The sequence below is a fragment of the Gymnodraco acuticeps genome, unplaced genomic scaffold, assembly GCF_902827175.1.
Source record: "Gymnodraco acuticeps unplaced genomic scaffold, fGymAcu1.1, whole genome shotgun sequence".
Classification (NCBI taxonomy): domain Eukaryota; kingdom Metazoa; phylum Chordata; class Actinopteri; order Perciformes; family Bathydraconidae; genus Gymnodraco; species Gymnodraco acuticeps.
In genome coordinates, this window is record NW_022990441.1 from 4,729,189 (window position 1) to 4,756,046 (window position 26,858).

The window sequence follows — 26,858 nt, forward strand, 5'->3', positions numbered from 1 at the left end:
CATTGAGAATATAAAACATGTTAGTGTGTAATGTGTACACCATCATTTTACAAGTTCAGTGGTTTGTATACTAAGTGTGTAAAATGGGCCTTCACACAAAGAAGTGACTGTTGATCAGTGGATCCTGAATGTAGTATTTCGAAGTCTGAGGTCATCAAATTTCAGTATATGTGGGTCTGAATGCTTAGGTTTTAATTTACTGAGAAATCCAGCTGTATCTCAGTGTGTCGGTTAAGAAAGCTCTTTCTACTCTACACACACATGTATTTAAGGTGTGGTGTTTCACAGTCTCACTTCAGCTGCAGCGCCACTTCCTCTACCAATCTTTTAGGTCCTAATGATGTCATCACAAAACACAGGAAATGCCATGACTAGTTGTCATGGACACTGCTTTTAAAAATACTTGTGCTGTATTTAGGCTGCAGTATTGCAGTTCATGAATAACCCTATAATTATACTGAGTCTTTTTTTCTGCTTTCACAATAACTGGTCATTTAAAAGAGTAATGAATTAATAAGAAACTTTGAGAAGCATTTTGTTAACTTTTTGTGACCAACTTTGTATTGTTTTCTAGTTGGGATATATATACACAGATACAAATTATGTAAACGATAAAACAAAAAGAAAGTGAAATAACATAGGGAGTCCCTTGCCCACGCCACCCCTCTTGCCATTTCACAGAAATCATACCTGATGCTTGTTAGGAATTGTCTGAGTTCATCTATTTACATATTTTAGCATAACCATTCATACACATCACATACATTCATACATTTATTACATAACATTTCATCTGTTTCAACTGGATTGACATTGAGTCATAATCATCTACCAATGCACCAAGGTGTGCAATTATGTACGATCTTAATTTACATGAATGATCTAATCAAATGTCTCTGTGTTTTCCATTTGCAGCAGGAGAAGCCAAAGCTGATCGATCCTCTCGACTATGAGGCTGTCCTTTCTGAACTGGGGGATGAGTTGAAGGAAGACCCTCTCAGAGACCTGCTCCTATTCCCCGACAATGATTTCTCAGTAAGTCTGTGAATGTGTGGATTGTACGGGTTAGGTGAGGTTTCAGTGGGTAATGCATTCAGAAAATAAGGTTCTCAGTCGAATGTGAATCCTGATTGACCGGCGTGGAGCTCTATGTCAGAAATCTTTCACATCTATAAATTCCTTTGTGGTATTTTCAGAAAGTATTTTACATGATATAGACATTATAGACATTTGAACCTTTGTGTTCCCCTTACTGTGCATTTTCCTGGTTTGATTGTTTTGACAGCATATAGTATAACTAAGATCCCCTAAATATGCTCTACACATTAAAAGCCAACTCATTAACACTAGTTTTACTTATCTTATTGCCATTTTTGGTCAAAGGACCGTCAATTTAACCACATTTTTGAGTTAACAAAAGGCCAACAATTGGATTTTTTTTCACCATAGTTTAGATCACAGGAATATATCTTGATGGATTGTCACAGACTTATATACGTCAAAGTTTAGTAAGGATTCTGTTTAAAACCATTTAAAAAAAAAGATTAAGGGCATCACATAATGACACCAGATGCTATACATTTAAATGAAACGCACATAATAAAAAAAAAAATAGTAATCATAATCTGTCCTTGCGGAGAAGGTGGTATGAAACCATCCGTGTTATTTGTGTGGCAATGACATGAAATACCCTCTTATCATGTAATAAATATTTAGAAACAGGTCAGATTTTACCCGAAGCCAACAGGAAGGTTAAGACACTACTGTATAACATGCATACATGACAGTCTGTATAGTTACTACATAGTCATTTGGGTGTGATATTGAACACATACTGTACAACTCTCCAGATCATAATTTGCCAATAGAACATTGTTGTTTAAAATGCAACGTGTTACTTATTTTCCCCATTACAGCACGACACACTTATTCACACTAATCATGCATGTTGAGCATAGTGTTTTTTTCATTACGGTCCACAATTTATTCTCCCCTGCTCCCTTTAGGTCTTTGTTCATTAGTTCTTTCATTACCGTGCTAATACGTTTCTGCAGACACAGATCCACCTCACACTAACATGAACTAATTGGCTGCTTGTGGTAAAGGGAAATGTCTGCTTGTGAAGTTGTAGCTTTAATGGCTGACTCTGCTGATTCCCAGCTCTGTCTGGCTGCAACACAATCTCCTCTGATTCTCTTTGTCTCTGCAGCCTAAAGTCAATTTTCATAAGTAAGTGAAAGTGGTTTGCCGGAGTATTGCTAATGCTCAAAAGGCATTTACTAGATCGGCTTCTCTGCCAGTTGGTTAGTGAGTGCTGCGCTCCAGCCAGCTGATTGGGTTGTGTAATCAAAGTCTGGGAAGAACATTTCTTTTGAATATACATTATAAAACCATAAAAATGGTCTTTGCATAATTAAAGTTTAATGGGTAAGGATATTAGTTGTAGGTGTAATCACTGCTTAGAAATACATTATTCATCTCCACTGCAATAAAGCTGGCAAGAAACTATTTCTGTAAGAAGGAATGAATGAATATTACATCAAAATACCCGATAAGTATTGCTTTTTCTCTCAAATCATTGCTCATTAAGTGTTACCTATAAAGCATGATGAGCAGTTCTGATCGTCCAAAGCCTGCTCTAGATGAAACGGGACATGAGATAACTTCTGTTGTGATTTGCCTTATTAAAAAAACTCTGAGCCACCCACTAGTCCCATGGCTGTGAACCATCCTCTGAGTGAGGACAATGAATGTCTGTACAAAATGTCATCGCAATTTAAATAACGGTTTTAATTTTTTTAGAACAATTCAATCTTAACAAACTGGTGAACCACAGAGAGACCATAGCCATCCCTAGAGTATTTGAGCTATTATGGCTAACAATGGACGGGGTCGATCAGAGCATTTAAGTTTTGTTTATTTTCATGTTGGTTAGTTTTACCAGTGAGAGTTAAGAGGCATTGTGGTAAGTCCTTATATTTAAATATGACTATATATATTTACTATACAAGCATAGTCGACTCTAGTATACAGTTGGGTGACATTAAAAGAGAAACAACATACTGTAAGTGTAGTCTGTTGAGCCAACACGGGCCTTCAGAACAGCTTAAAAAGCTTCTTTACCAGGGTTCCTGGAGAAAAAAACATTCTTGTTAAAAATTGGCTGTCATGTGTTTTGGTTTTAGTTGAAAGCACTGTCCAAGTATATCTGTTTTCATGTTTATTTTTCAAATTTTGCCACCCCTTTCTCCATCTTTTTTTGAAGGGCTGTACATTTTCTTCCTAATGGGAATCAGGGATCTAAAGATGGAGGATGTTATATGCTGTACAGACTGAAAAGCCCTTTAAGGTTCAAGGTTCTTTATTTGTCATACGAACATAGCTACAGAGTAGTTATGTCGATGAAAATCTTAGGTCACAGGCTTCTCCAACAGTGCAACACAATAATACAGAAAAACTGAAAAATATAGTGCAAGTACATTTTAAAAAGTAAATACAAAAAGAAAAATTGTTTAAAAAAAGTGAAGTAGTGAAATAAGAGTCTATATGCAAGCTATTGGAATGATATATTAGATAAATAATTACTAAGTAGCAGATGAATGTTATGGATGTTGTTACAACAGTTCAGGTGTTTAACAGTCTTATTGCCTGTGGGATGAAACTGTCTCTGAATCTGGTGGTTTTTGTCCGGATGCTGCTGTAACGCCTGCCAGACGGGGGTCTTTTATAATCCGGAGGGATTTCTTCCTGAGCCCCTGGGAGTATAGGTCCTCCATGGATGGCAGGATTCACCACCCTCTGTAAAGCCTTACGATTAAGGGCGGTGCAGCTGCCGTACCAGGCCGTGATGCAGCCAGTCAGGATACTCTCTATGGTGCACCTGTAGAAGTTGCAGAGTATCCTGGAATCCATTTTGAACCTCCTCAGCCTGCGGAGGAAGAAGAGCCGCTGTCGAGCTTTCTTGGTGATGGTGGTGGTGTGAAGAGTCCATGTCAGGTCCTCAGTGATGTGGACCCCAAGGAACCTGAAGCTGCTGACTCTCTCCACCGTAGTCCAATTGATGGCGATGGGGGCGTGTCCCTCTCCCTGCTGCTTCCTGTAATCCACAATCAGCTCCTTTGTTTTGCTGACGTTGAGATGGAGGTTGTTATCCTGGCAACAAGATGTCAGGTTTTCGACCTCCTCTCTGTACGCTGTCAGCAAACTTCACGATGGTGTTGGAGCTGTGTGTGGCCACGCAGTTGTGAGTGAACAGGGAGTAGAGGAGAGGGCTGAGCACGCAGCCTTGAGGGGCACCGGTGTTGAGGATCAGGGTGGAGGATGTGATGTTTCCCACCCGCACTGCCTGGGGTCTGCCCGTCAGGAAGTTCAGGATCCAGTCACAGAGGGCGCTGTTGAGCCCGAGGTCTCTGAGCTTAATGGCCAGCTTGGAGGGCACAATGGTATTGAAGGCTGAACTGTAATCAATGAACAGCATTCTCACATATGTGTTCCTCTGGAGGGCACATTACCCATGTATTGTAATGGGCTATAAAAGTAAAATAACTTGATTTGACAGTTGGGTGGAGATCTGGTGTGTGTTAGGGCCACAGCATATGATTCACATTTATTTGGTAGACATCCAGTCATCAATATGTATTGATTGAGTTTCTTTTCTTTTATTCGTCATTCATTTGTTACTTTCATTTTCATTTAGAAAAACGATTTAATTGTTGAACGATGTCCTAGACTGAGTGAAATATATTTAGAAGCCATTAGTGGCTTGGATATAAATTAGAATTGATGAATGGATGATTTCCTATTGAGCCACCAAGATCCTCACTCATCTTGTCCTGTAATCAATGTAGTTAATGTATGAGAGTCTAGACTCTAAACAATACCCATACGTGAATATGACATTTTCTTTGTGTAAGAGCACATTTGCTACTTTTTTTTCAGTGGTTTGATCCCTTTGAAGAATATGTTTTTTGAAGTAGCTCATCCTGCCATAACACACTTTTTTTATCATTTTTTAACGGTCCCTTTACAATTTGTTTAACCCTCCAGGTATCCACTGTGCCTCAGGAGAGACGCACTCTCAAATCGACTGTTCCTGAGGGGGCAGAACTACAGGCTGAATGTCTGCTGGTCAGACAGGTAAGGAGTGTGTGTGTGTGTGTGTGTGTGTGTGGTGTGTGTGTTGTGTGTGTGTGTGTGTGTGTGTGTGTGTGTGTGTGTGTGTGTGTGTGTGTGTGTGTGTGTGTGTGTGTGTGTGTGTGTCAGTGAGTGTGTGTCCTCATATAGCCTTGGGTGTACAGGACCGCTGTACTGTCAAATATAAAAGGTTTCGGTTGGTTGGTGGTTAGGTCTGTCATTTTAGGCTCTCAATTTAGGACATCCTGACACCGGTGGAGCTGTGTGTGTGTGTGTGTGTGTGTGTGTGTGTGTGTGTGTTGTGTGTGTGTGTGGTGTGTGGTGTGTGTGTGTGTGTGTGTGTGTGTGTGTGTGTGTGTGTGTGTGTGTGTGTGTGTGTGTGTGTGTGTGTGTGTGTGTGTGTGTGTGTGTGTGTGATCATATGTTCTTTCTCCACTGAGCCCTTGAGATTATGGCAGGTCGATCTGAAATGAGGCCTGAGTAGACGGAAACTCCCCAGACAGTACTGTCACAGCTCAATTCAGACTAGTGTGTGTGTCTGGCTTTCTATGTGTGTGCTATCCTGTCCGATGTTGATGTTGTAGCTGATAATATGTTTCGTCTGTCTATCATTTGTGAATTTGTTAACAAAATATCAAGATCTTTCTAACAAATGGATCAAGGAAAACAAGCGCACAGCATACAACAAGCAGACACGAGAGGATGTGAAACTGACTTGTGTATGTGTGTGAGGCGTGAGCCGTAAGGACCTCCTCAGCAGAGTACTATTTCCACCCTTGAGACAGACAAGAAATCTATTAAGATGTACAGATATCTTTATTTGCAGATTCCTTTGGGACAGAGTCTTAATTCAGTTGCTTTTTATAATTTAGATATTTAAATCCCAGGCTGCACATCAGTGACTAGGCCTCAGGAGAGCTGAAATATGGCTTTACTCTCAGTGTGGTGTAGCTTTCTACATTGTCTGCAGACGTTCCTGCTGCCACAGGTCTCCCAGAGAGGCAGAAAAGAAAGTTAATATTTAAAACTTAATCTCCTTCCTCTCCTCCAGGCCTGTCAGTATTACAACTCCGACCTAAATGTGGTCCAGTTCAAGTATGATGAGTACGCTGGAGACTACCGCCTGCTGCCCAGGTAATACACTCTGACATTACTAGATAACCTCTACTGTAAACTACTGTATTGTACCTGAAGGAATAGTTCATCATTTTGGGAAATATACTTCACCTAGAAGATTGATAACAATTTACATTACTTTATGTGAAGCTGCAGCCAGGATATGGTTAGCTTAGGTTAGCAGTAACACTGGTTTTATTAGTTGTATCTTGTTTCTTTGTTGTGATATACCTATTCTGAACAAAGAGCCTCTGTTAATGAAATAAGACGTTAAATAAAAAAGGCAATACAAATAAACATTAACACTGGAAGCAGAGGGAAATAGTTAGCCTGATTATGACTTGTTTGCAAGCCTCCTTTTGCCCTGATTTGAAAAAAATCATCATGGCTGTGGCTTCATGTTTAACCTACAAATATGAGCGGGGTATCAATCTTTTCCTCTCACATTTGAAAAGAGAGCAATCAATAGCTTTTACCAACATTTCAAAACCATTTCTATAACATGTACTGCCCTGTTGGGTAGGGCTGCTCAATTAATCGTATTTTAATCGCAATTACGATTATGGCTTGCATCGATTACGAAAACAACGTAATCGAAATAAAACGATTCTTTTTTTTTCAAATACTTTTTTTTTTATTATTGGTTTTTCAGTTGAATTATACTTAAAGTTCAGGGTAATCAACTGTTAAAAACATACTGTTCAAATAGTTTTTCTCCAATAAATTGACATTTTCAAAGTAAATGGATAATCGTTATTAATAATCGTGATATCAATTATTGACCCAAATAATCGAGATTATGATTTTTGCCATAATCGAGCAACCCTACTATTGGGTTCCTCCTATAGAGCTGCATATTGAGCTTGGATCGATTTTTGATGTACTTTCAGGTTCATCATCTTTTTTTACTTATTCTCGGATTACAGGAATCTCGATTTAACATTGAAATGTTTTTATTGTCAATACTTATCTTTTAAAGGTATTGAAATCATACCTTTTTTGTATTTGTATCAAAAACTCAAGCTCGCCACAAGTACTGCATAATTACGTTACCCAGCCTAAGATTCTACATGAGCAAAATTCTGTACAGTTTCAGTATGTTATTTGGAGATGTATGCTGATTGGAAGTTTAAAAAAAGTGGCTTGAGATTTGTTTGACTTACTGACTTGATCAAACACATGCTGGACATTTTCCCTCATTTACAATGAGACCCACAAGTCGCCCCTAACATCGAGAATAACCATAATTTGTTACACTGAGGTGGGAGGTCATTAACAAGAACAAAATGTTGGGAGGTGTTGAGTGAGAAAGAGAGTCAGAGTGGGAGAGGAAATTCCTCTCTAACAAATGTTAACTTTTACTGCTCCCTCGATATCTATTATAAATGTCAGTCATCCAATCAGACACCCATTCATTCAGGCGCTCATTTGTCAAAATCAGGCTGTCAGTGAACTTGAAGTTGTATCCGTCCTAGTGAGGCTGACCCTGAGCCGCCCTGCAGTGACTGCTCTCAACCACAGGAATGTCCCTCTTTTGTCCCATGGGTTGCCACTGTATTCTTTCAGTCAGTTCACATGACCTCTGAACTGACATCCAGGGTGAACTGTAAAGTGAAATGCAGCTTAAATACAAGTTATAGCACAATCACAGCACATTTTCTTGTCTTTTTGCAGCAATTGATCTAGCATTAAACCTATTGTTATATGTTTTGTTTATAAGCCAGACAAGCTTACCAAACATAAACAAAAGGCATTCAGGTTATAAGTTGCATGTACAATACAGGGGATCCAAATACAATGGGAATCTACAGCTACTGTATATGTGTGGTTGTCACCACTGAGATAAAGTGGAGCGTTTTTCATCTGTGCAGGACAGTATTAGCATTCCTCTGTCAGTGGCCAGCCTACAATCACCAGCAATCTTCTAAACATAGTCCCCTTAAGAGATTTGTTTCAGTCTGCTTTTACGACTGTGTGACTTTGAGCGAAGGGTTGTTCCAGTGTTACCCTTCACAGACTGTAGCCTAGCTGTCTGCAGCTCACAGCACACACACAAAGGCATTTTATCCCATGGCTAGCACACAAAGACAGGTCGGCCATTGGAATCAGCGGAGAGGGATCAAGTGAGCACTACCTATTGTCGACTCCTGACAGAGAACGATGGAGCCCAGTCAGCCACCCACACTAATTTACACCACTCAAATAGAGTGGAATAATTACATTCCTGAAATCATTTTCTCTTTCCATCAATATACACTGAACAAAAATATAAACGCAACACTTTTGTTTTTGCTCCCATTTTTCATGAGATGAACTCAAAGATCTAAAACATTTTCTATATACACAAAATAACCATTTATCTCAAATATTGTTCATAAATCTGAAAAAATATGTGATAGTGAGCACTTGTCCTTTGCCGAGATAATCCATCCCACCTCACAGGTGTGGCATATCAAGATGCTGATTAGACAGCATGATTATTGCACAGGTGTGCCTTAGGCTGGCCACAATAAAAGGCCACTCTGAAACATGCAGTTTTGCTTTATTGGGGGGGTCTGGGGGGGTCCGAAAACCAGTCAGTATCTGGTGTGAGGGGTAGGGTTAGGGTTAGGGTTAGGGTAATGTTGTGAATTGAGTGGCCCATGGTGGTGGTGGGGTTATGGTATGGGCAGGTGTATGTTATGGACGACGAACACAGGCCACTCGCAAAAACAAAAGTGTTGCGTTTATATTTTTGTTCAGTGTATTTCATTATCAGAGTTCAACATTTTTCTTCTTCCAATTCCTTTATAGGAAACTGTACAAAGCTGAGAAGCTGCCGTCACATTCTTTTGAGATCGACCATGAAGACATTGACAAGGATGAGGTCAGTAATGACCGTCTTCTGACAAATGCTTTTAGAATGAATGCATTACACACTCAATACATCCTGTTTAAATTAGTTTACTACAGCCTTAAAGCTGTTAAAACATACTTTGGGAGTGCAGTTAGTTCATTACAGGTCAGTGGGACCTTGTTTATGAACATCATTTGACTGACAAATAGCCATCCTAAGATAGAATGAGTCTTGGAAAGTCTCTTTTTCACTATTGATCATCTGCTCCTCTTTGTCAGAGGGATAAACAGAGAGCTAATGTTCCCACAGCTGACCATATTTATGTTTTACAGGATACAACATCCCTGTCCTCGTCCAAAGGAGGGGGAGGTGGTGGAGGTGGGATCGGTGTGTTTCGGTCAGGATGGCTCTACAAAGGGAACTTTAATAGCACCGTCAACAATAGCATTACTGTTCGGGTGACACACTTTTTCTATCTTCCTTTATCACCCTGACCCTCACTTGCCCCCCATGTTTTAACTTTAAGTGTGACTCTTATTAATGACATGTTTTTGTAATAATAATACGGCATCATCTACATTACTGTTTGATTTTCAAGCAATAATGCACTTATTTTGTGTTTTGGGTAATTTGAGCACATACCCTAAATACATTGTTGTCTATAACTTTGTCTTAATAATATTTGCACCTTTTCTGCGCAGTCGTTCAAGAGGAGATATTTTCAGCTCACCCAGTTGACGGATAACTCGTACATCATGAACTTTTACAAAGATGAAAAGATCTCCAAGGAGCCCAAAGGGTGCATCTTCCTTGACTCCTGCACTGGTGTGGTACAGGTGGGTCTTAAATCATTTAAATAAATAAGAGCACCATTTACACTATCTCATACATACTAAAGACTTGTATATTCAGAGTAATATAGGGAGGCTTTTTATGCTCCCGTTCCTATTCAATCCTCAATATTGCACAAAGCAGCCAAGTAAATAAATTGTAACAATTAATCCCATGCAAGCAAGGATATGTTTATAATTCAGCACATGCAAAACCTGCACTTGGAAGAAAGAGTCAAGTTTTCCAAAGCCGAACCAAGCTCTGGTTTCATTGCTTAACCACATTATCCTATTCATCCTTCCATTCATCCCCGTACAGAATAACCGTCTAAGGAAACATGCCTTTGAGCTGAAAATGAACGAGGTTACGTACTTCGTGCTGGCCGCGGAGAGCGAGCAGGACATGGAGGAATGGATCAGCACTTTGACCCGCATCCTACAGATCAGTCCCCACGATGGTCCCGCTCCTGACCGCAAGAGTCTTGACCTCACCGACCATCGGCAGGGTGAGAGCGGCTCTGTTTTGTATTTAGGAAAGCACAAACCATGAAAAATAGTTGGAAAGAGCAAAGAGGATTGTAAGCACAAATGGTAATTTAGTAGCGAGAGGGGTATTTAAGGAGGGGAAATTTAAGCAGAATTCCAACACATGTATAAATCATGGTGCCCTAAAGAGAGGAAGACTTTTTTTAACCCGGTGTCAGCAAAAGTGTTAACGTCTCCTCTCTGTCCAACTCATTTCAGCTAGTTTTAGGTTCATTGACTCCACCTTTGTTTAATACATCATACTTTATTATTAAATAGCAAAATGCATGAAACTTGATAATATGTGAGAGCCTGAATCATAACAGACAGCAACAGCAATGAAACTCAACCTGGTGAAAAGTGGTGGAATGATGTAATGGCCTCAGCCGTCATGGCTCTGTGGTGCCTCTAAATCAGGCTGTGAGCGTGTGGTGACCTACCACTAATGAGCCATTTTGTTGAGGATGGCCTTTAAGAAGAAGTGCTACGGGCACATGACCGTTATATATCTGCAAAAGCCTGCCTGCCTTATTACCCGTAAATACCACAAATAGTCCTATTTCATTCTGAGATGGATATATGCCGGCTGACTCCGTGAGTGTGTATTTAGTGTACTGCTGAACCTATTCTAGAAAACGTAATATAGCCTTTAACCTTTTGGGAAAATGAAGTGCTTAGATAAACTTTCCCATCCACTCGGTGTCATCACTCATAAACAGAGGTCCCTCTCAGGAGTACTGATCGTGTTTGTTCTCCCTCCAGATGTGTTTGACCTGTCGTTGAGTGACTGCTGCTTACAGGAGAATGAAGATACTACAACAGAGAACGGCATCAATCCAGAGCTAGCAAAGGTAGTACACATGTACACATTCAAGCAGAACACATTCCTGATGGTTTTTCCAATGGGCAACAGTAATGGTAGAAAAGAAGCAATGCATTAGCTAAAGACAGAAAATAATGAAAGTGCTTATCAGCCTTACATGGATGTAAACAATGCCAATATCCAGATATAAAAAAAGTTGGCTTTGTAAATATTTTATGAGGCAGGAATTTGCCATGTTTTTATAGGCCTCAAGAATTCCCACAATGCATTTTTGGGAGAAGCACTGAACGTAAACATGACTTTCCTGTTCCACAAGAAAACCTTTTTTTGAAAACTTGTTTTACTGATATTATAATCCATAATAAGCTATTTATTATTTGTGTAGTTGTTAATTTACTTTTTACCCTGACAGTATATCTCTGAGACAGATGAAGGAATTCGTTCTGCCAGGAGAGAAGAGAGATTGAATCTGTTCTCCCTGGATCCTGATACTCCTGTAAGAATAAACTAATGTGGCTGCACATCTACATACTCTATATATCTACATATATTCTTTGAATATTCCACAATTTTCGTAGCTCATCATTACTTATTTTATGTTTAACTTTATGCATTTTTCCTTTATGACATGAATCTATTCTTTATGTTTGTCATAATTCTGCATTTTTTGACCAGATCTCATCAGAAGAATTCTGTCAATTGTGTTTCACCAACCACAGGTCCTGAGGAGCCCGCGGACCGAACATTCGTCAGTTGAAAACTCAACCGTGCGTCCGTTTGAGGAGAAACTGGGCAGGAGGTTTATGATAACCTGCCGATCTCTCAACCTCATGCTACAGGGCTGCATCAACGAGACTGAAACTGGACCGGTCACTAATGTGAGGATTAGAAAGCATTTCAGACAGTTATTCAAACATATTTAAATGTTTATCACCATGGGTCTGTAATGACAATGACTGGACTCCATTTGTTCCACCAGATTGAACCCCTCTTTGTGTCACTGGCTCTGCTGGATATACGAGAAGGAAGGAAGGTGTCTGCAGATTTCCACGTAGACCTCAACCACGAGGCGGTGCGTCAGATGTTAGGAGGCTGCTGTAACGAGACAGTTGAACCGGCGACGGGGGTCGGAGTTCAGGAGAATGGCCTGAGCTCTCCTGCTGAGAAGAAGCCAGGTGACTGTAGCCTTAGCCCGGAGCTGGAGCAGTGGCTAAGCTTTCCCAAACAGGTAAAATAATGTTTAAACCACAGTGTGTTCTATAAATTAGATGTACGGTGCTACATGTCGAATGCTTTACTCTGCATTTAACATGTAGAATATCTTTAATTTGTATTTCCTATGCTTTACATGCAGGCCATTTTCTCAGTCACCAACCCCCACACCGACATCGTGATGGTGGCAAGAGTGGAAAAGGTGCTGATGGGAAATATTGCTTGTGGGACGGAACCTTACATCAAGAATACGGACTCCAGCAAGGTCAGAAAGTCCTCTTTTAATTTATTCAGTCAATACCACTTTGCATCAAAATTCACATTGCTTAATTTATGTTCTATCATTGATCAACAACATAGAGCCCAACCTTTTATATCGTCTTATCTCTTGAAGCAAGCAGGGAAATGCCTCATGAAACATGCCTTTAGGGCATTTATTGAACGGGAAATGGATAAATCCACTCAAACACTTTAATGCATGACATTTACAAAATAGTTTATCTTCATCACTGAATGCAAGTCCGGTCAGATATTTCAAAAGAGGTTTTTCCGACATCCTATCCAAGAGATTTCCCGGCTTTCCCGCTGGCAGCTCTCGATATGGTCCTTGTTCAAGTGGCTAAGTGAATCACAAGACATTTAACCTCCTGTCCCTCTGTCTAGGTCAATAATTATTAAGGGCTGACCACATCCCAATGTAAAAATTACAGCCTTGGTGTCTTGCTAACATTACCTTCTGTCCTTCTTCCTCTGCTTTTGTCTTGTACAGACTGTGCAGAAGATTTTGAAATCCAACAAACAGTTCTGTAGCAAACTGGGAAAGTACCGCATGCCATTTGCCTGGTCCGTCAGGTCAGTGGCCCTGCTTGGAGACTCAGTTGTCTAAACATTTAAAAAACGTTATCTGCCATGTTTTCTCAACAGGATCTGACAGCTAACCAAAGTCTGCATGTCTTTTTTTGTCTATTGTAGGTCAGTGTTTAAGGATAACCACGGGGCCCTAGACAGAGACTCTCGTTTCTCGCCTCTCTTCAAACAGGAGAGCAACAAGATCACCACAGATGACTTGATTAAGATGGTGTCTGAGTACAGGAGGTAAGGCACACTGTAGAACACTTGGACTCTTCCAAGGCAAGATAAACAGTTCTTACAACATCTAATTCACATTTTTGGTTGTGCAGGGCTGAGAAGACCAGTAAACTGCAGACTATTCCTGGCACGCTGGAAATCTCCGTTGACTATGTTCCATTGGAGCATCCCAGTATGTGTTTTTAGGGAACACCTCCCATTTATTTTCCCGTTGTGCTGTCTACTCTGCTATATGTCTGAAACCTTTCTGTGTTTTCAGACTGTGTGACATCCTCCTGTGTACCGGTGAAGCCCTTTGAGGACCTGAGCAAACACCTGCCTACTGTGGAGGTGGAGGAGTTTGTCCAGGACACCACCAAGTTCACACAGCCACACCGCGTCTACAGGAATCACATCTACGTCTACCCCAAACACCTCAAATATGACAGCCAAAAGAGCTTTGCTAAGGTATAGTGTGGCAAATTAAAATGATCATTTGAAAGTATCCTTAAATCCCAAATAATCAACAACATTCCTCTTGTTTCTCCATACTTGATATATTGCTTTTGTACATGCCCAATTATAAATGACACAATGGTCCTTTTGTTCGCAGGCTCGTAACCTTTCCGTCTATGTGGAGTTCCGCTGCTCAGACGAAGAAGTTGCCAAACCTTTAAAGGTGGAATGCTGATGTGACTTTATTGTCGTTTATACAGCTCCAGTTAAACTCTGTCTTTCATGAGAAACTGGCTGAACCTGACTTTATTTTGCAACTTTTTCTATTGCTGTTTTTCCAGTGTATCTACGGCAAGCCAGGAGGTCCAGTCCTCACCACAGCAGCCTGTTCTACAGTCCTACATCACTCCCAGAACCCCGACTTCTACGATGAGGTAAAGGATGTGATTATTGTGTGATGAGGAATCACCACATACATATCTTAATAGCCGTGAATGGGATTTTTTACTTCTCCAGAACATGAACTAGAGCATTTTTATAGACACCTTGACAATCTGTAGCATCCCTTTGCAGCCCATAATGTAACTCATTACATGCTATTGTGTCCTCAGGTGAAGATTGAGCTTCCTACTCAACTTCATGAAAAGCACCACCTTCTCTTCTCCTTTTACCACGTCACCTGCGACATTAATGCTAAGACGAATGCTAAGAGGAAAGAAACCCTGGAGACCCCCGGTGAGTCGATTGATCTGGAGCTTTCATTTAAATGAACTTTTATTTATGTGCAGATGGTTATTTTGTGATTCGTCTTGCCAAACAGTCAGTACTTTTGTATTTGTGTGTTTTTAGTGGGGTACTCTTGGCTGCCCCTCCTCAAAGAAGGCCGCCTGTCTTCCCAGGAGTTCAGCGTCCCTGTCTCCTGTAACCTGCAGCCTGGATACCTGGCCATCAAGGAAGCCAGCAACACCAAGGTAAGAGCGAGGAAGGAAAGCCACAAGGTGTATAAATATTAAAAGTACTGCTGAATAATAAACACATTCATTTGGGATGAGGGGATTATATTTAGATTTAATACATGTGATACATTGTGGGATTGTTGGTGTGAGACTCAAGCTGTCTTGACTTTTTACAGAATGGAGCTGATGTAAAATGGGTCGATGGGGGAAAAACTATTTTCAAAGTGTCAACCAATGTCGTCTCCACAGTATACACCCAGGTAAGACCCTCGTCTGGGTGTCTGCAGTCTCCCCTGGCTTTGTTTTTACTGTGATGGACTGGCTATGTGTCTTACTGTAAGTATGCTCTGTGAAGGATGGCATACAGTATGAACAACAACAAAATGGATTATAATTGATGGATGGCTGGTTTTCTCTTTGTTAAAAAGAGTCAGAATCAGGAAATGCACTGTAAAGGTATTAGCCTAAAAGAAAATGTTCACCCCAATAAGGTAATTGGCTTCTCTAGCATAATTAAAATGAATGGCTTGTGTGGGACAGTGAATGGACATAAATTGACCATCAAGCTACCCGTAAAAACATTGTAAAAATAGTTGAAACTATATGTGCTATTAATGTGGAACATGAAACAACAATGTGGATGTTAACAGTATGCCAGTAGATGATGTTTTGAAGTGCTAAACAGCAATCTCTTGCTGGGCTATGTCAGTCTAAGTTTCACTTGCAATACTTTGTGGAAAAAAGTCATTCGTATTAAGTTAACAAACACTGGCTGCTCAATGGAGAAAATAAAATGTACATTTACTTGCACCCTAAAAGGACACTTTAAAAAAGATATTGATATATATTAAATATTCATATATTTATTGTATAGATATAGTATAAATATCTGAGCTACTGCAACATAGCTGAAGTTTTGTTGTTTTTTAGGTTTATTATGTAGTACATTGGCCTCCATAATACTATCGTCAGCCTATTCAAATGTTCCACAACAAACCTGGTGTTTATTTCATGTACTTTTTGAAATACTTAAACTGTTGTTGACAACGCTGAGACGATGACATTTTGACAAACGTGGTGATTTGGTGGAGTTCACATTTGAGGAATAATTGTTTGCTAAAATGGAGCCAGTCCAGTAAGTGTTATTGCAGATGCTGCTGATATTCATGGCCTCTCTTCTCTCTGCCAGGACCCCCACCTGAACCGATTCTTCCAGCAGTGCCAGAAAAGAGAGCTGGACCTCTCACTACCTCCTACCTCCAACTTCCTCAACTGCCTGAAGGTCAGAAAAAAGACACTGCATCCCCCTAGCTTTCATTCAGACTGAGACACAAACTAAAGCCTTGCTACTTGTCTAATACATGCAACATTACTGTGTGCCAAACCTAATTTTGTTTTTTGCCTGTTTGTGGTTTACGTTTTTATTTATTTCCACCCTTCTCTATCTTCTCCCCCTCTTTTCCAGGGTCTTCTCAGTATGGAGAGAATCCCAGTGATCATCCGATATCTGCCTGTGCTATTCAACCAGCTTTTCAAGGTTTTGACACAGAATGACAACGATGATGTCACTACTGCCACCACCAGGTAGGCAGTGGTACTACAACGTTCACAGCAGCTGGGCTCATAAGGGTGGGGGCTCAGAGGATGTAGTAAAGCAAACAGTGAGGGTAGTGTTCTGTTTAAACACCATATCCATTAAAAAATGTTTTGATGAATCCAGCATTTTTAATTAAAATATTCTGCTTTTCAAGAGAAAATATGTGTTTTTCAACAAAGGATGTAATAATTAAAGCTCTTTGTTATCCTGTGTCTGCAGAGTGCTGGTTCACATTGTTGCAAAGTGCCATGAAGAAAACCTGGATCACTACCTGCACTCCTATATCAAGGTATAATAAAACACTCTGTATACCAACATAAGATGTTTTGATTAGTGAGCGAGTAGCAGCCCTTGGATTGAGCCTTTGTTTGTATGCGTGTGGTCAGGGTTGACCATATAATAATTATGAAGGCTGTTGTTTTCCATTAAGGAGTGGAATCTCTGCACAGACTATTTGATTTCTGAGGCTTTATGTGTTTGTATATGTGTATGTTTGTGTATATGTGTGTGTGTATGTTTGTGTGTGTTTGAGCTAGCAGGAGTGTGGCTAGGGCCGCGTGCCCAGAAAACTGTGCAAACACAAACAGAGAAGTAGCGAGAGAAAGAAGATGAGGGAGAGGAAGAAGAAAGAGTGATTGAGTAGGAGGCAAACAAGGACATCCAGCCCCCTCAATCAGAGTCATAAGGCGTGTTTGTTTAAGGGGGAAATCAGTAAGAGAATTAGAGAAAAGAGCAGGAGAAACCACAAGACCTGCTTCATGTTGGAGACAGTGAAGGGAAACCGCAGCGCCTGAAGAGGCAGCGGCAGAGACGAGTGGTGGGAGGGGAAGAGCAGCACAGCTAATGGAACCAGGGTTGCCATAGTAACAGATTGGCATGATGTGCAGTAGCAGTGTGTGTGTGTTCAATGAGAAGGGAGGAAAGGGAGGGGTTCAACTTACTGTAGCATGAATTGGGTAGTATTCACATTTTTTTTTAATGTAATCAAACCTTCAATTTGTTGCATTGTTTTATTTTTCTCAGCCAAATGGAACCTATTTTATTTGCCTTATTTCAGTGGTTTTCTCAAAATGCATCTACCTTATTTGTGACTATATGTATTTGAACATGTAATAGCTGAAACATTAAACACAATTTACCAGCTAATCGCTGGTAAATAGAAAATCAATTGTCAAAATCCATTATTTGTTTATAATTTTTTGGAGAAGAAATACATATAATTCCCTACTATAGTTTTAGTTTGCGTAGGACACTTTTCAACCTATTGATTTGTTTAACCATTTTATCGATTCATTAAAACAGTAATGAGCTGATTGGAGCAACCTGTGTACCTAGGGCCAGTGACTTCAGCTGTGACTAATGGCCTTTAATGTCTTGACAAACCGTCCACAACTGGAATATATCCCATACTGAAGTGTAAGACAAAGAAAAGCAGCTAATAATCTCAATGGAGAACTAGAAAATGTTTCTTTAATGTCTTTTTTGCTATAAAAATATTAACAAATTAAGTTTCTTTCAATCAATCTCATCTGTTATTTTTCTACTGTTGCTTCTCCGAAATGGAAAAATCAATGCTCCAAAATCATTAAAGAATTATAAGAATGCACATGTAACTGACTCGTTTCCCTTTCTCCCTGTTTGTAGTATGTGTTTAAGTCAGAGGCCCACGGCTTCAGGACGGTTCACGAGGAGCTGGCTAAGGGGATGACCTTTGACCTGAAGAGCAATGAGCAGGCAGCAGTCAGGAACGTCCTGAAGGTTTGTTTCTCTCTTCATACTTGCTTCAGTTTAGTTATTATGAAATGGAAAACTTCAATTTGAATTATTACTAAGGTCCTCAAGAATAGTCAATCAGGGAAAATAAATCAGTTGTCAGCTGGAGCAGATTATACAAAATTGGAGCAAGATTGACCTTAATTGAACCCCTCCTGGTTTCAGTTCTCGTGGTTCTTCTTTGAGCTGATTGTGAAGTCCATGGCCCAAAATCTGGACGATTCTGACAAGGTCAAGGTAAGGTGGCATATTACTGCTCCTGAAAGCCTACACTTGGACAGCAACGTTTCTTTGAATTTAAATAATCTGACATGGGACACAATGCATGATTGTTTTACGCTGACTCTGTGTCACTACAGCTTCCGAGGCCCCAGCGTTTCCCCTCATCCTACCTGAGCCGCGTGGAGACCCTGGTGGAGACGGTGTCTGAACACATCTTCTGGAAAAACAAAGATCTAGCAGAAGAGACACGTAGCGCAAACTTGGCCGTAGCAGCTTTTGTCAAGGTGGGAGCAAAATGCGTTGTTTAATCATGGATTTAAGGATAATGTTAAAGAGAAAATAAACATAATAGTGTGAGTACATGTAAACATACTGTGGTTTCTCTGGGAGCGATCATTGAAAACCCTTTAATCATTCACTTAAAAGCAACTTATTCCTCCATTAGTGTTTAATGACCCATATCTTTCTGTCTGCTTCTTTACAGCGTTGCTTTACTCTCATGGACCGAGGCTTCACATTCAAACTCATAAGCAACTATATAAACATGATCACTGCCACTGACAGCAAGGTAAAAACAACATTCAAGAAAACAATATAAATGTGCAACTAGATGCATATTCAACTTAATAATACCTTTTTTTTTGTGTCTGGTAGGTGTTGTGTGAGCGGAAATTTGAATTCTTGAGAGACGTGTGTAACCACGAACACTACATTCCTCTGAGCCTGCCGCTACCCTCCGCTCGCATCGCAGGTAAGAGCCCGAGTCATACCCTGTAACTCATTGACACCGTGTTAATGTGGTAACTCATTCATCAGTAGCTCTCACTCTCATTTGTCTATTAACACTCTGTCTTTCTCTCTCTCTTTCTCATCCTGTCATTTTCTCTGACTTTTTGTCCATGTCAGACCATTCATCCCCAGAGCCACAAAGTACTCATGGTAAATATGTTCACTCATTCTTGTCTGTGTGCTCACGCCTCAGTGTGCGTGCGTGCTACAGTGGTGTGATGATAAGGAAATCCATGGAACATTGGCTTGTCACATTATTTGCTTACTGTCACCAGATTTTTATTTAGAAAAGGATTCATTATCTCCCTGATGGAAAGCGAATATTGGATGAATGAAGTGAATCTTTTATCCCTTCTCAGTGTCAGTGCCCGAGTACAACCTGACCGGAGAGTTCTGCAGGAAGCACTTCCTGACTGGCCTGTTGCTACGGGAACTGGGGCTGGCCCTCCAGGACGAGCAAGACCTGAGACACCTTGCGTTAGCCACCTTGAAGACTCTCATGGCCAAACACTCTCTGGATGCACGCTATGCCACCAAGGTAGCCAGAACACATGTTTACACGGGTGAAAACTAAAAGGCATGAACAATGAGTCATGGGCTAACAGTAGACATTCTTCCAATGTGACTCATACGTAACACACACACACACACACACACACACACACACACACACACACACACACACACACACACACACACACACACACACACACACACACACACACACACACACACACACATACACACTGACATGTGATTGTTCGTAGCAGCTGCAGGCGGCAGAGACCATTTCTTGATGAATGCTGGGAAGTGTCCAGATCAGATCGAGGCAGTAATTTGTCCTCAGTTAAACAGAACCAAATACTGCCAACCACAACACAGCAGCACGGCTCTAGTCAAGACCAAATGTCTGCCAAAGAATTACAAATCATGTTGGCAGAACATATTAAATATCATGTAACTGCACTGACGTTTTCTATGGACAACCCACATACTGTAAAGATATACATGTTTTATCTCTTGCCAGGGTAGGTTGGCTGTGGAAACGTATTTAGTGTATCATTACAAGCTTTTTAATTCAAACTGCATGTTGTTCTTTGTTGTATTACAAGTTTTTTTTACAGGATATAAAATGTGCACACATCCTTTAAATGCTATACCCTTTTCTTTGACTTCCCTTCCAGGAAAAGCAGGCAAGAATTGCATCTCTGTACCTGCCTCTGTATGGCCTGATCCTGGACAACATGCCTCGATTCTTCCTCAGGGACCTCTTCCCCATCTACTTCACTTCAAGTGACCAAGTAAGAGTCAAGATGATAAGATTGATTGACTCTCTGCATACTGGATGTATTAACTGTGACCAGCATCATTCATATTTCTGCAGCGTTTGTTCTTATTTAGTTAGTTTCAGTTCTCCTTTTGTTAGTTATCAGAACATGTAAACTCCAACAGTTTACTTTAGGACACGCATAGTGGGTCTTAACCCTGTCATTTATACAACAACAAAAGCTCTGCTCATTCCTACATTTGGTCAAGTTCATGTTGATTTCCACAACACTTAAACACAACTGTGTGCTCATGAATAATGTGGATCGATCAATATACATGTTGAATGTTGCTTTCATTTGGAAATAGAAAAGAATAGTAATAATTTAAGTATGATCATTTTTTATGTTGATTACCTTCATGGATAATGTCATAAAGTATTAATAACATGGTCTTATAACTAATAAAATATGAAGATTCTGGTAAAACATTTTTTTTAAATCGAGCAACAAATATGTTTCTCTAAATGAGTCCTCTCCCCTGTCCGCGCCCCCACCAGGGCTCTCGAGACGACCTCAGTGTAGGAGGGGCAGTGGCGGGAGGGGTGATTCCCGTTACTCGCCATGGCAACTCTGTGGATGCATCCTTTTCTAAAGAAGTTCTAAACTCCATCACAGGTATGACATGCTTGGGTGTAGCTGTATATGTATTTCTAGTGTGGTTATGAAAAGGTGTGAATAAGGACATTGTTACTGAATCCCCCCCCCACCCAACCAGCCTTCTCCTCCTTGGCAGTTGCCACGGGTAACCAGACCGACTCTCGGGGTTCTCTGATCAGCGTGGACTCCAACCCTAGCAACAGCGACAGGAACAGTGAGAAAATGGACGGATGTGAGAAGGTGAGCCATCAGCTCCTGTGGTATTACTCACACGTCTCGCATGGTCTGACAGAGGTGCTGCTGGCAGATGATTTAAAACGATTTAAATTGTGTAGATACATTGTTTGTGTTTTAATATACTCTGTGTCTTCCTCTCTGTGGGTCGTATCTAATACATTCTTCAAAAATATCTATATTTATTTATACATATGTATTTATAAAAGAGCTGTATGCAGCAAAAATATGTAATTGGTTCCCATTTTAGACCACCGATGTTAGACAAGCTGCTCTAATACCAGCTAAAGAAACATCGAACCTGGGGCGTCCTGGTAGTTTAGGATTAAACATACTTTATACTTTACTTTATAATTGAGATGGACAAATTGCACTTGAAAGAAGAAATGCTGCAGCCTTTGATTACAAAAATAGACCTCCCTTACCCTTAAATAATTTTGGCTAGACTCCAACAAATACACTCCTTAATTGAAATATATGTATTTCTTTTAATTAGTAACTTCTGGTAATAAGTTACTAATTTAAATAGTTAATTGAAATAGTTTCCCAACATGTAGGTATATCGTACCTAATGATGTTTCCCAACCTTTTCCTAATTTCCTGAACTATTGTCAGGAATTGCTGAAAGCTTTATTTATCAATAATTGTTTCGACTTAAAGCAGTGAAATTAAGGCTGAAGTTACTTTATCTTAAGTTAGCCTACAGGTTGCTAAAGCATACACAGTAGATACCATTAGATACAGATTATATACTAGCAGTTTATCTCTGACTGTATTTCTGTCTGATGTTTCTGTCTTCTCAGTTTGCACGGCCGCAGTCCCTCATAGGCTACGGTTCTCGTTGTGACAAGCTGGACCAGGCAGAGACCCGCAGTCTGCTCATGTGCTTTTTGCACATCATGAAAACCATATCTGAGGGTAAGACATGTTTAAACCAAGGTTTCACACAGGAAAGTACAGTCCAGAGCTCTTTTGAATTGTGTACCTTAATACTAATACAGAGGCCCAGAAGATTGAATCAATAGTTGATATTTTTTATCTTTTATTAAATTATAAAAATACAGCAAACCTCAGATATCTATATATTTTGCAGATTTAAACACAAAATATTGTTAAGTTTTGTAACATGCCAGCCATTTCAGCATTGAAATACTGATTCTATACATTGTAATGGACACTTGACAGGCCCTGGGAAAATCTGCCATAGTATGTAACAAGATGTCTTTGATTCCTGTCTCCAGATGTGCTGGTGTCCTACTGGCACAGGGCCATTCACCAGGAGATCTCCGACTTCTTTAACATCCTGGAGTAAGTCCTCTTCTTTTTCATTGAACAGTATTACCACAGGTCCTTTAAGGCTGACTAGAAATATTATGCACAAAGAAGAAGAAAAAAGGCAAAATGAGAAGACTGTAGCTAGAAGGGAACAGATGAAAGTAATGACACAGCAAGAGAGAGAGAGATGAAAAACAGACTGTTATTCCAATGAGCTCCTTCTCCACAGTGGAGTTAATTAACTGCCTGTTTCCTGTTTATGTCAGCATCTAGACTGTTCTGTTGCTACTCAGTTTGATCACATTTATTCCATGTTCTTAACTTACAAAACAAAAAAACAAGCAAAGCTTCACCCAAGATATTGTTGCTTTGTCCCTTCCTTCAGGCTGTGTCTTCAGCACTTCAGGTTCCTGGGAAAACGTCACATCGCCAGGTGAGTCTGTGCTCCCTAACGCTTTCTCCGAAAAAGAGGTGGACCAGGTCATATATTCACTTGCAATTATTATAATGCTGCATTTATGGAAAGCGCTTATTAACTCAACATACATGCCACAGCTAAAGGTTGTAACCCCCCCACCCGCATCATTCATATAATCATGCAAACACATGAACGCACAATGTGTAAATGCAACCACACACAAATAAATGTATTCAAAACAGTCAGGCAGAAATACTAATATGTGTTCTGTATGCATGTGCACACTCAGGGATGAGCTTCAAGAGGGGAAGAGGTAAAGGGGGGAAGAAAAGGAAGAGAGGGGGAGGGGGGACTCCTGGATCCTGCTGTTAGGGAAAAAAGCACTGCTGGATATTCTACTGTAGTAGTTGGCAAGCACAGGATGGGGGTTGTTCTCGTGTGTGTGTGTGTGTGTGTGTTGTGTGTGTGTGTGTGTGTGTGTGTGTGTGTGTGTGTGTGTGTGTGTGTGTGTGTGTGTGTGTGTGTGTGTGTGTTTCTTACTGGAGCTGAGCCATTGGCACCGCTAGACTCCTCCATCTTCTGGTTCCTCCCAGCTAATTAAATTAGCTCTATTTTTCCTTTCAGCATAGGATGCTGAGATGTAGGCCATCAAAAGGCTAGAAGAACACACTGCTTTTCTGTGCGTGCAGGCATTAAAAGAATAAAGATAGCTGGAAGCCTAGGTAGCGCTCTCAGACGCATATGAGCCTGTCTGGGGCCGCTAGCTACTTAACATTCGTCTGTTATACCAAGCCAGGGGGGATTCACAGTCTTACGCCTGTGTCTGTCTCAGTGTCTCTCTCTGTTAGCTCTTTGATGCCTGGCTGAGTCAGTGTTGGCACCCATTGAAGTTCAGGAGAGATGAATTACACTAGCAATGTGTAGCCAGCCAGCAAGCTCAGAGGACAATCAGTCAGCCAGCCTATCACACAACAATCAGTCATTTAAGCCCCTGCTGAAAACTTGGTTTCAAATTTCTCTTTGAATTTAAATGATGATTAAAGCAGGACCTAAAGTTAACGCAAGAAAAAAGAAACAGCTTTTATCAAATTAGATTGGCACTAGCCAACACACAACTGTCATCAGTTTGATTCAAATATTAAGGATATACATGACATGACCCTTGTAATGAAACATATAGTCAAATAGTTCAACATTTTCAATGAAGTTGTGTGATCTTGTAGGTTGGGTTTAATTTAGTCTGTGGGTTTAATTCAACACAATATTCTGACTGGTCCTGTTTTTTTCTGAGTTGGTGCAGGGAGCCTCACGTCCTTAACTTAAGCCATATTTTACAGTATACTTTTAATACGATACATGCACACGTTTGTTGATGCAATAAACACTACACGACACAAGCTAATAACTATGAATTGTAATGTATTCTACATGTTCAACCTGTGCTTTAGTCTCTGCCACAGTGCCTGCCTCATGCCCTCGCACTCTGCATGCTGCAGCTGTTAATGGATGTCAGTGTGACTGACTGCACATTTATTGATGTTCTGTTGCATGAAGTCACCCTTTCTGCATTATGCATTGTAGTTTATGTTGGTGCTGTATGTTTTGTTTGCTCTTAACATCCTGTTACACATTTGTCTCATTGATGTTGCACGTCGTCCTCTGTCTCATGACCGCCGGCCTCCACCTGCTGCTTAACGAGCTCTAAAGCAGTTGTTTTCGATTGGCTTACACATCAGTTGTGTCCTGCTTCTCTTGGCTGGCCAAAGCCACATGTGCTTTATGTATACTGGCCATGGTTTTTCAATAGCTGTTCATTCAAAAATCATGAGAATATATGTCAAACATCTGTTTGTTACTAAGCTGGATCGCTGCAGCTTAACCGTGTTGGTTTCACCACATCCTAATCTCCTCGCTGTCCACTGTTAATGCTGACTTCAAGCTTTTTCTGTCCACTAACACTCTACCTAGAGTTCATTAATTATTATTACACAATAGTCTACTAATGGCAAACTAAAGCTATTGACTCTGCTACGCCACTAACCTTTCCATTTGGCTGACCTCCCTCTTGATCTTTCTCTCTGACTTTAGCCGCTCTCATTAAGCCAAGGTCAAATTGAAGATCTGCTTTTAGCATTACAGGAATACAATGTGACCTGGCTGCCACAAATATGCAACAAGGTCACAAGTGCAAACATGTATTGCACTTGGTTTATTTTGGTCAAATGTTATTGATTGCAGGCAAATTCAACTATTAACATGCCACACATAGTTCAAATATCACACTAATAATGGACTCTAAACAATGACGGTCTCAACAAATCTCACTAATGTTAGCTTTGACTAAACTAACTAATGTTAGCTTTGATGTGATTGGCTCGTGAACAGGAAGCTAGCAGCGGCAGTAAAGCTGGCCCAGTCCACCCACGCCAATGGCACCCTGAAGGGCTCTAACCACCCCTCCCAGTCCTCTCATCCCTCAAGTCTCTTCCCACAATGGTAATCACCCTCCTCCAGGAAAACACCTCAGCCACGATGACAGATTCAAACTGATTACAGAGTCTTCTACTGAAATTGTTATTCATGCTAATGATGTCTGGTAATTGGCTCAAAATGTAAATATTTTATTTAACAGAAACTCAGGTACAGGTACAACAACACTTGGATGTACATAGATACATTATTCTGCTGTGTATATTCATCATTGATGTCACCACTGTGTGTTATAGACTGCAACTGTGTTGTCAGCATGCCCCTCCTCATACCTGCAGTGTTTTGTGTGATATGCCAGTCTCTGTTTCTGTAATCCCATGTGTTAATAGTCTCCCAATAACAGCATGTCCTTGGGACATGAATGCAATTTATATTAAACGGTCTGCTAAAATGTGCTCTTTGAAAAAAACACAACAAGGATTAAATTAAATGTGTGATGGAACTGTAATTGACACCATCCGCTGATCCCTGCTGTTGCTTCCAGGATGGCGTCAGGAGGGGAAGGTCACCGGCATGCCCGCTCCCAAACCATGCCCATCATCAGGGGCAAGAATGCTCTCAACAACCCTAAGCTGCTGCATATGATGGAGACAGGTAACAAATACACACACACACACACACACACACACACACACACACACACACACACACACACACACACACACACACACACACACACACACACACACACACACACACACAAACACACACACACAAACACAAACACAAACACAATATAAAGGTGCTGAGATGGATTTAAGTGATTCTTGTTGATTGTGATTCCAGATGGGAACATTCAGGATGGGGACACCCTGAGTCCTACAGATATTGAGGCAAACATGTCCACCGAGGTGGCCCTCACTGTGCTGGATGTACTGGAGCTCTTTGTCCATCATCACAAGGTCTGTGCATGAAACTACATTTCACACCAAACACTTAATAAATCAAGAATGTTTATGTTCAATCTGAGCTCTGGGCTTAGTTTTTGAAATTGACAATTACATTAAATGCTACATATCTGTTTAAATGTGTCAAACATATTCCTTTGGCTCTACTCTATTCTTTCATATTACTGTTCTTGTCAAAAATCCAATAGTAAAGTTATATATTGGCTTTGTTACTATAACATTAAAAAGGACTTTTTAAATTACATATTTTCTTGATGAAAAAAAAAAATAGT

At 40.4% G+C, this 26,858-nt stretch overlaps 1 protein-coding gene across 7 annotated transcripts in view; it reads left to right on the plus strand.

Annotated features, from left to right (window-relative positions):
- Window positions 1-26,858, plus strand: part of dock10 (dedicator of cytokinesis 10) — a 62,575-nt gene that overhangs the window by 28,176 nt on the left and 7,541 nt on the right. For 4 of the 7 annotated variants that reach the window (XM_034225422.1, XM_034225419.1, XM_034225424.1 and 1 more), the window contains exons 2-41: window positions 916-1,035; window positions 5,047-5,136; window positions 6,185-6,267; window positions 9,043-9,115; window positions 9,418-9,543; window positions 9,787-9,921; window positions 10,235-10,421; window positions 11,203-11,291; window positions 11,676-11,759; window positions 11,983-12,141; window positions 12,243-12,491; window positions 12,618-12,740; window positions 13,245-13,327; window positions 13,448-13,570; window positions 13,657-13,736; window positions 13,824-14,011; window positions 14,157-14,222; window positions 14,341-14,433; window positions 14,611-14,734; window positions 14,849-14,970; window positions 15,132-15,215; window positions 16,145-16,237; window positions 16,421-16,539; window positions 16,772-16,841; window positions 18,197-18,310; window positions 18,491-18,562; window positions 18,685-18,831; window positions 19,032-19,115; window positions 19,202-19,298; window positions 19,454-19,486; window positions 19,696-19,874; window positions 20,521-20,637; window positions 21,162-21,279; window positions 21,380-21,501; window positions 22,299-22,413; window positions 22,737-22,803; window positions 23,156-23,203; window positions 25,574-25,684; window positions 26,163-26,272; window positions 26,465-26,580. In XM_034225422.1, the coding sequence (XP_034081313.1) occupies window positions 916-1,035; window positions 5,047-5,136; window positions 6,185-6,267; window positions 9,043-9,115; window positions 9,418-9,543; window positions 9,787-9,921; window positions 10,235-10,421; window positions 11,203-11,291; window positions 11,676-11,759; window positions 11,983-12,141; window positions 12,243-12,491; window positions 12,618-12,740; window positions 13,245-13,327; window positions 13,448-13,570; window positions 13,657-13,736; window positions 13,824-14,011; window positions 14,157-14,222; window positions 14,341-14,433; window positions 14,611-14,734; window positions 14,849-14,970; window positions 15,132-15,215; window positions 16,145-16,237; window positions 16,421-16,539; window positions 16,772-16,841; window positions 18,197-18,310; window positions 18,491-18,562; window positions 18,685-18,831; window positions 19,032-19,115; window positions 19,202-19,298; window positions 19,454-19,486; window positions 19,696-19,874; window positions 20,521-20,637; window positions 21,162-21,279; window positions 21,380-21,501; window positions 22,299-22,413; window positions 22,737-22,803; window positions 23,156-23,203; window positions 25,574-25,684; window positions 26,163-26,272; window positions 26,465-26,580 (4,413 nt within the window). The remainder of the gene's footprint in view (window positions 1-915; window positions 1,036-5,046; window positions 5,137-6,184; window positions 6,268-9,042; window positions 9,116-9,417; window positions 9,544-9,786; window positions 9,922-10,234; window positions 10,422-11,202; window positions 11,292-11,675; window positions 11,760-11,982; window positions 12,142-12,242; window positions 12,492-12,617; window positions 12,741-13,244; window positions 13,328-13,447; window positions 13,571-13,656; window positions 13,737-13,823; window positions 14,012-14,156; window positions 14,223-14,340; window positions 14,434-14,610; window positions 14,735-14,848; window positions 14,971-15,131; window positions 15,216-16,144; window positions 16,238-16,420; window positions 16,540-16,771; window positions 16,842-18,196; window positions 18,311-18,490; window positions 18,563-18,684; window positions 18,832-19,031; window positions 19,116-19,201; window positions 19,299-19,453; window positions 19,487-19,695; window positions 19,875-20,520; window positions 20,638-21,161; window positions 21,280-21,379; window positions 21,502-22,298; window positions 22,414-22,736; window positions 22,804-23,155; window positions 23,204-25,573; window positions 25,685-26,162; window positions 26,273-26,464; window positions 26,581-26,858) is intronic. The other 3 variants (XM_034225420.1, XM_034225421.1, XM_034225425.1) reach the window with 3 other exon arrangements.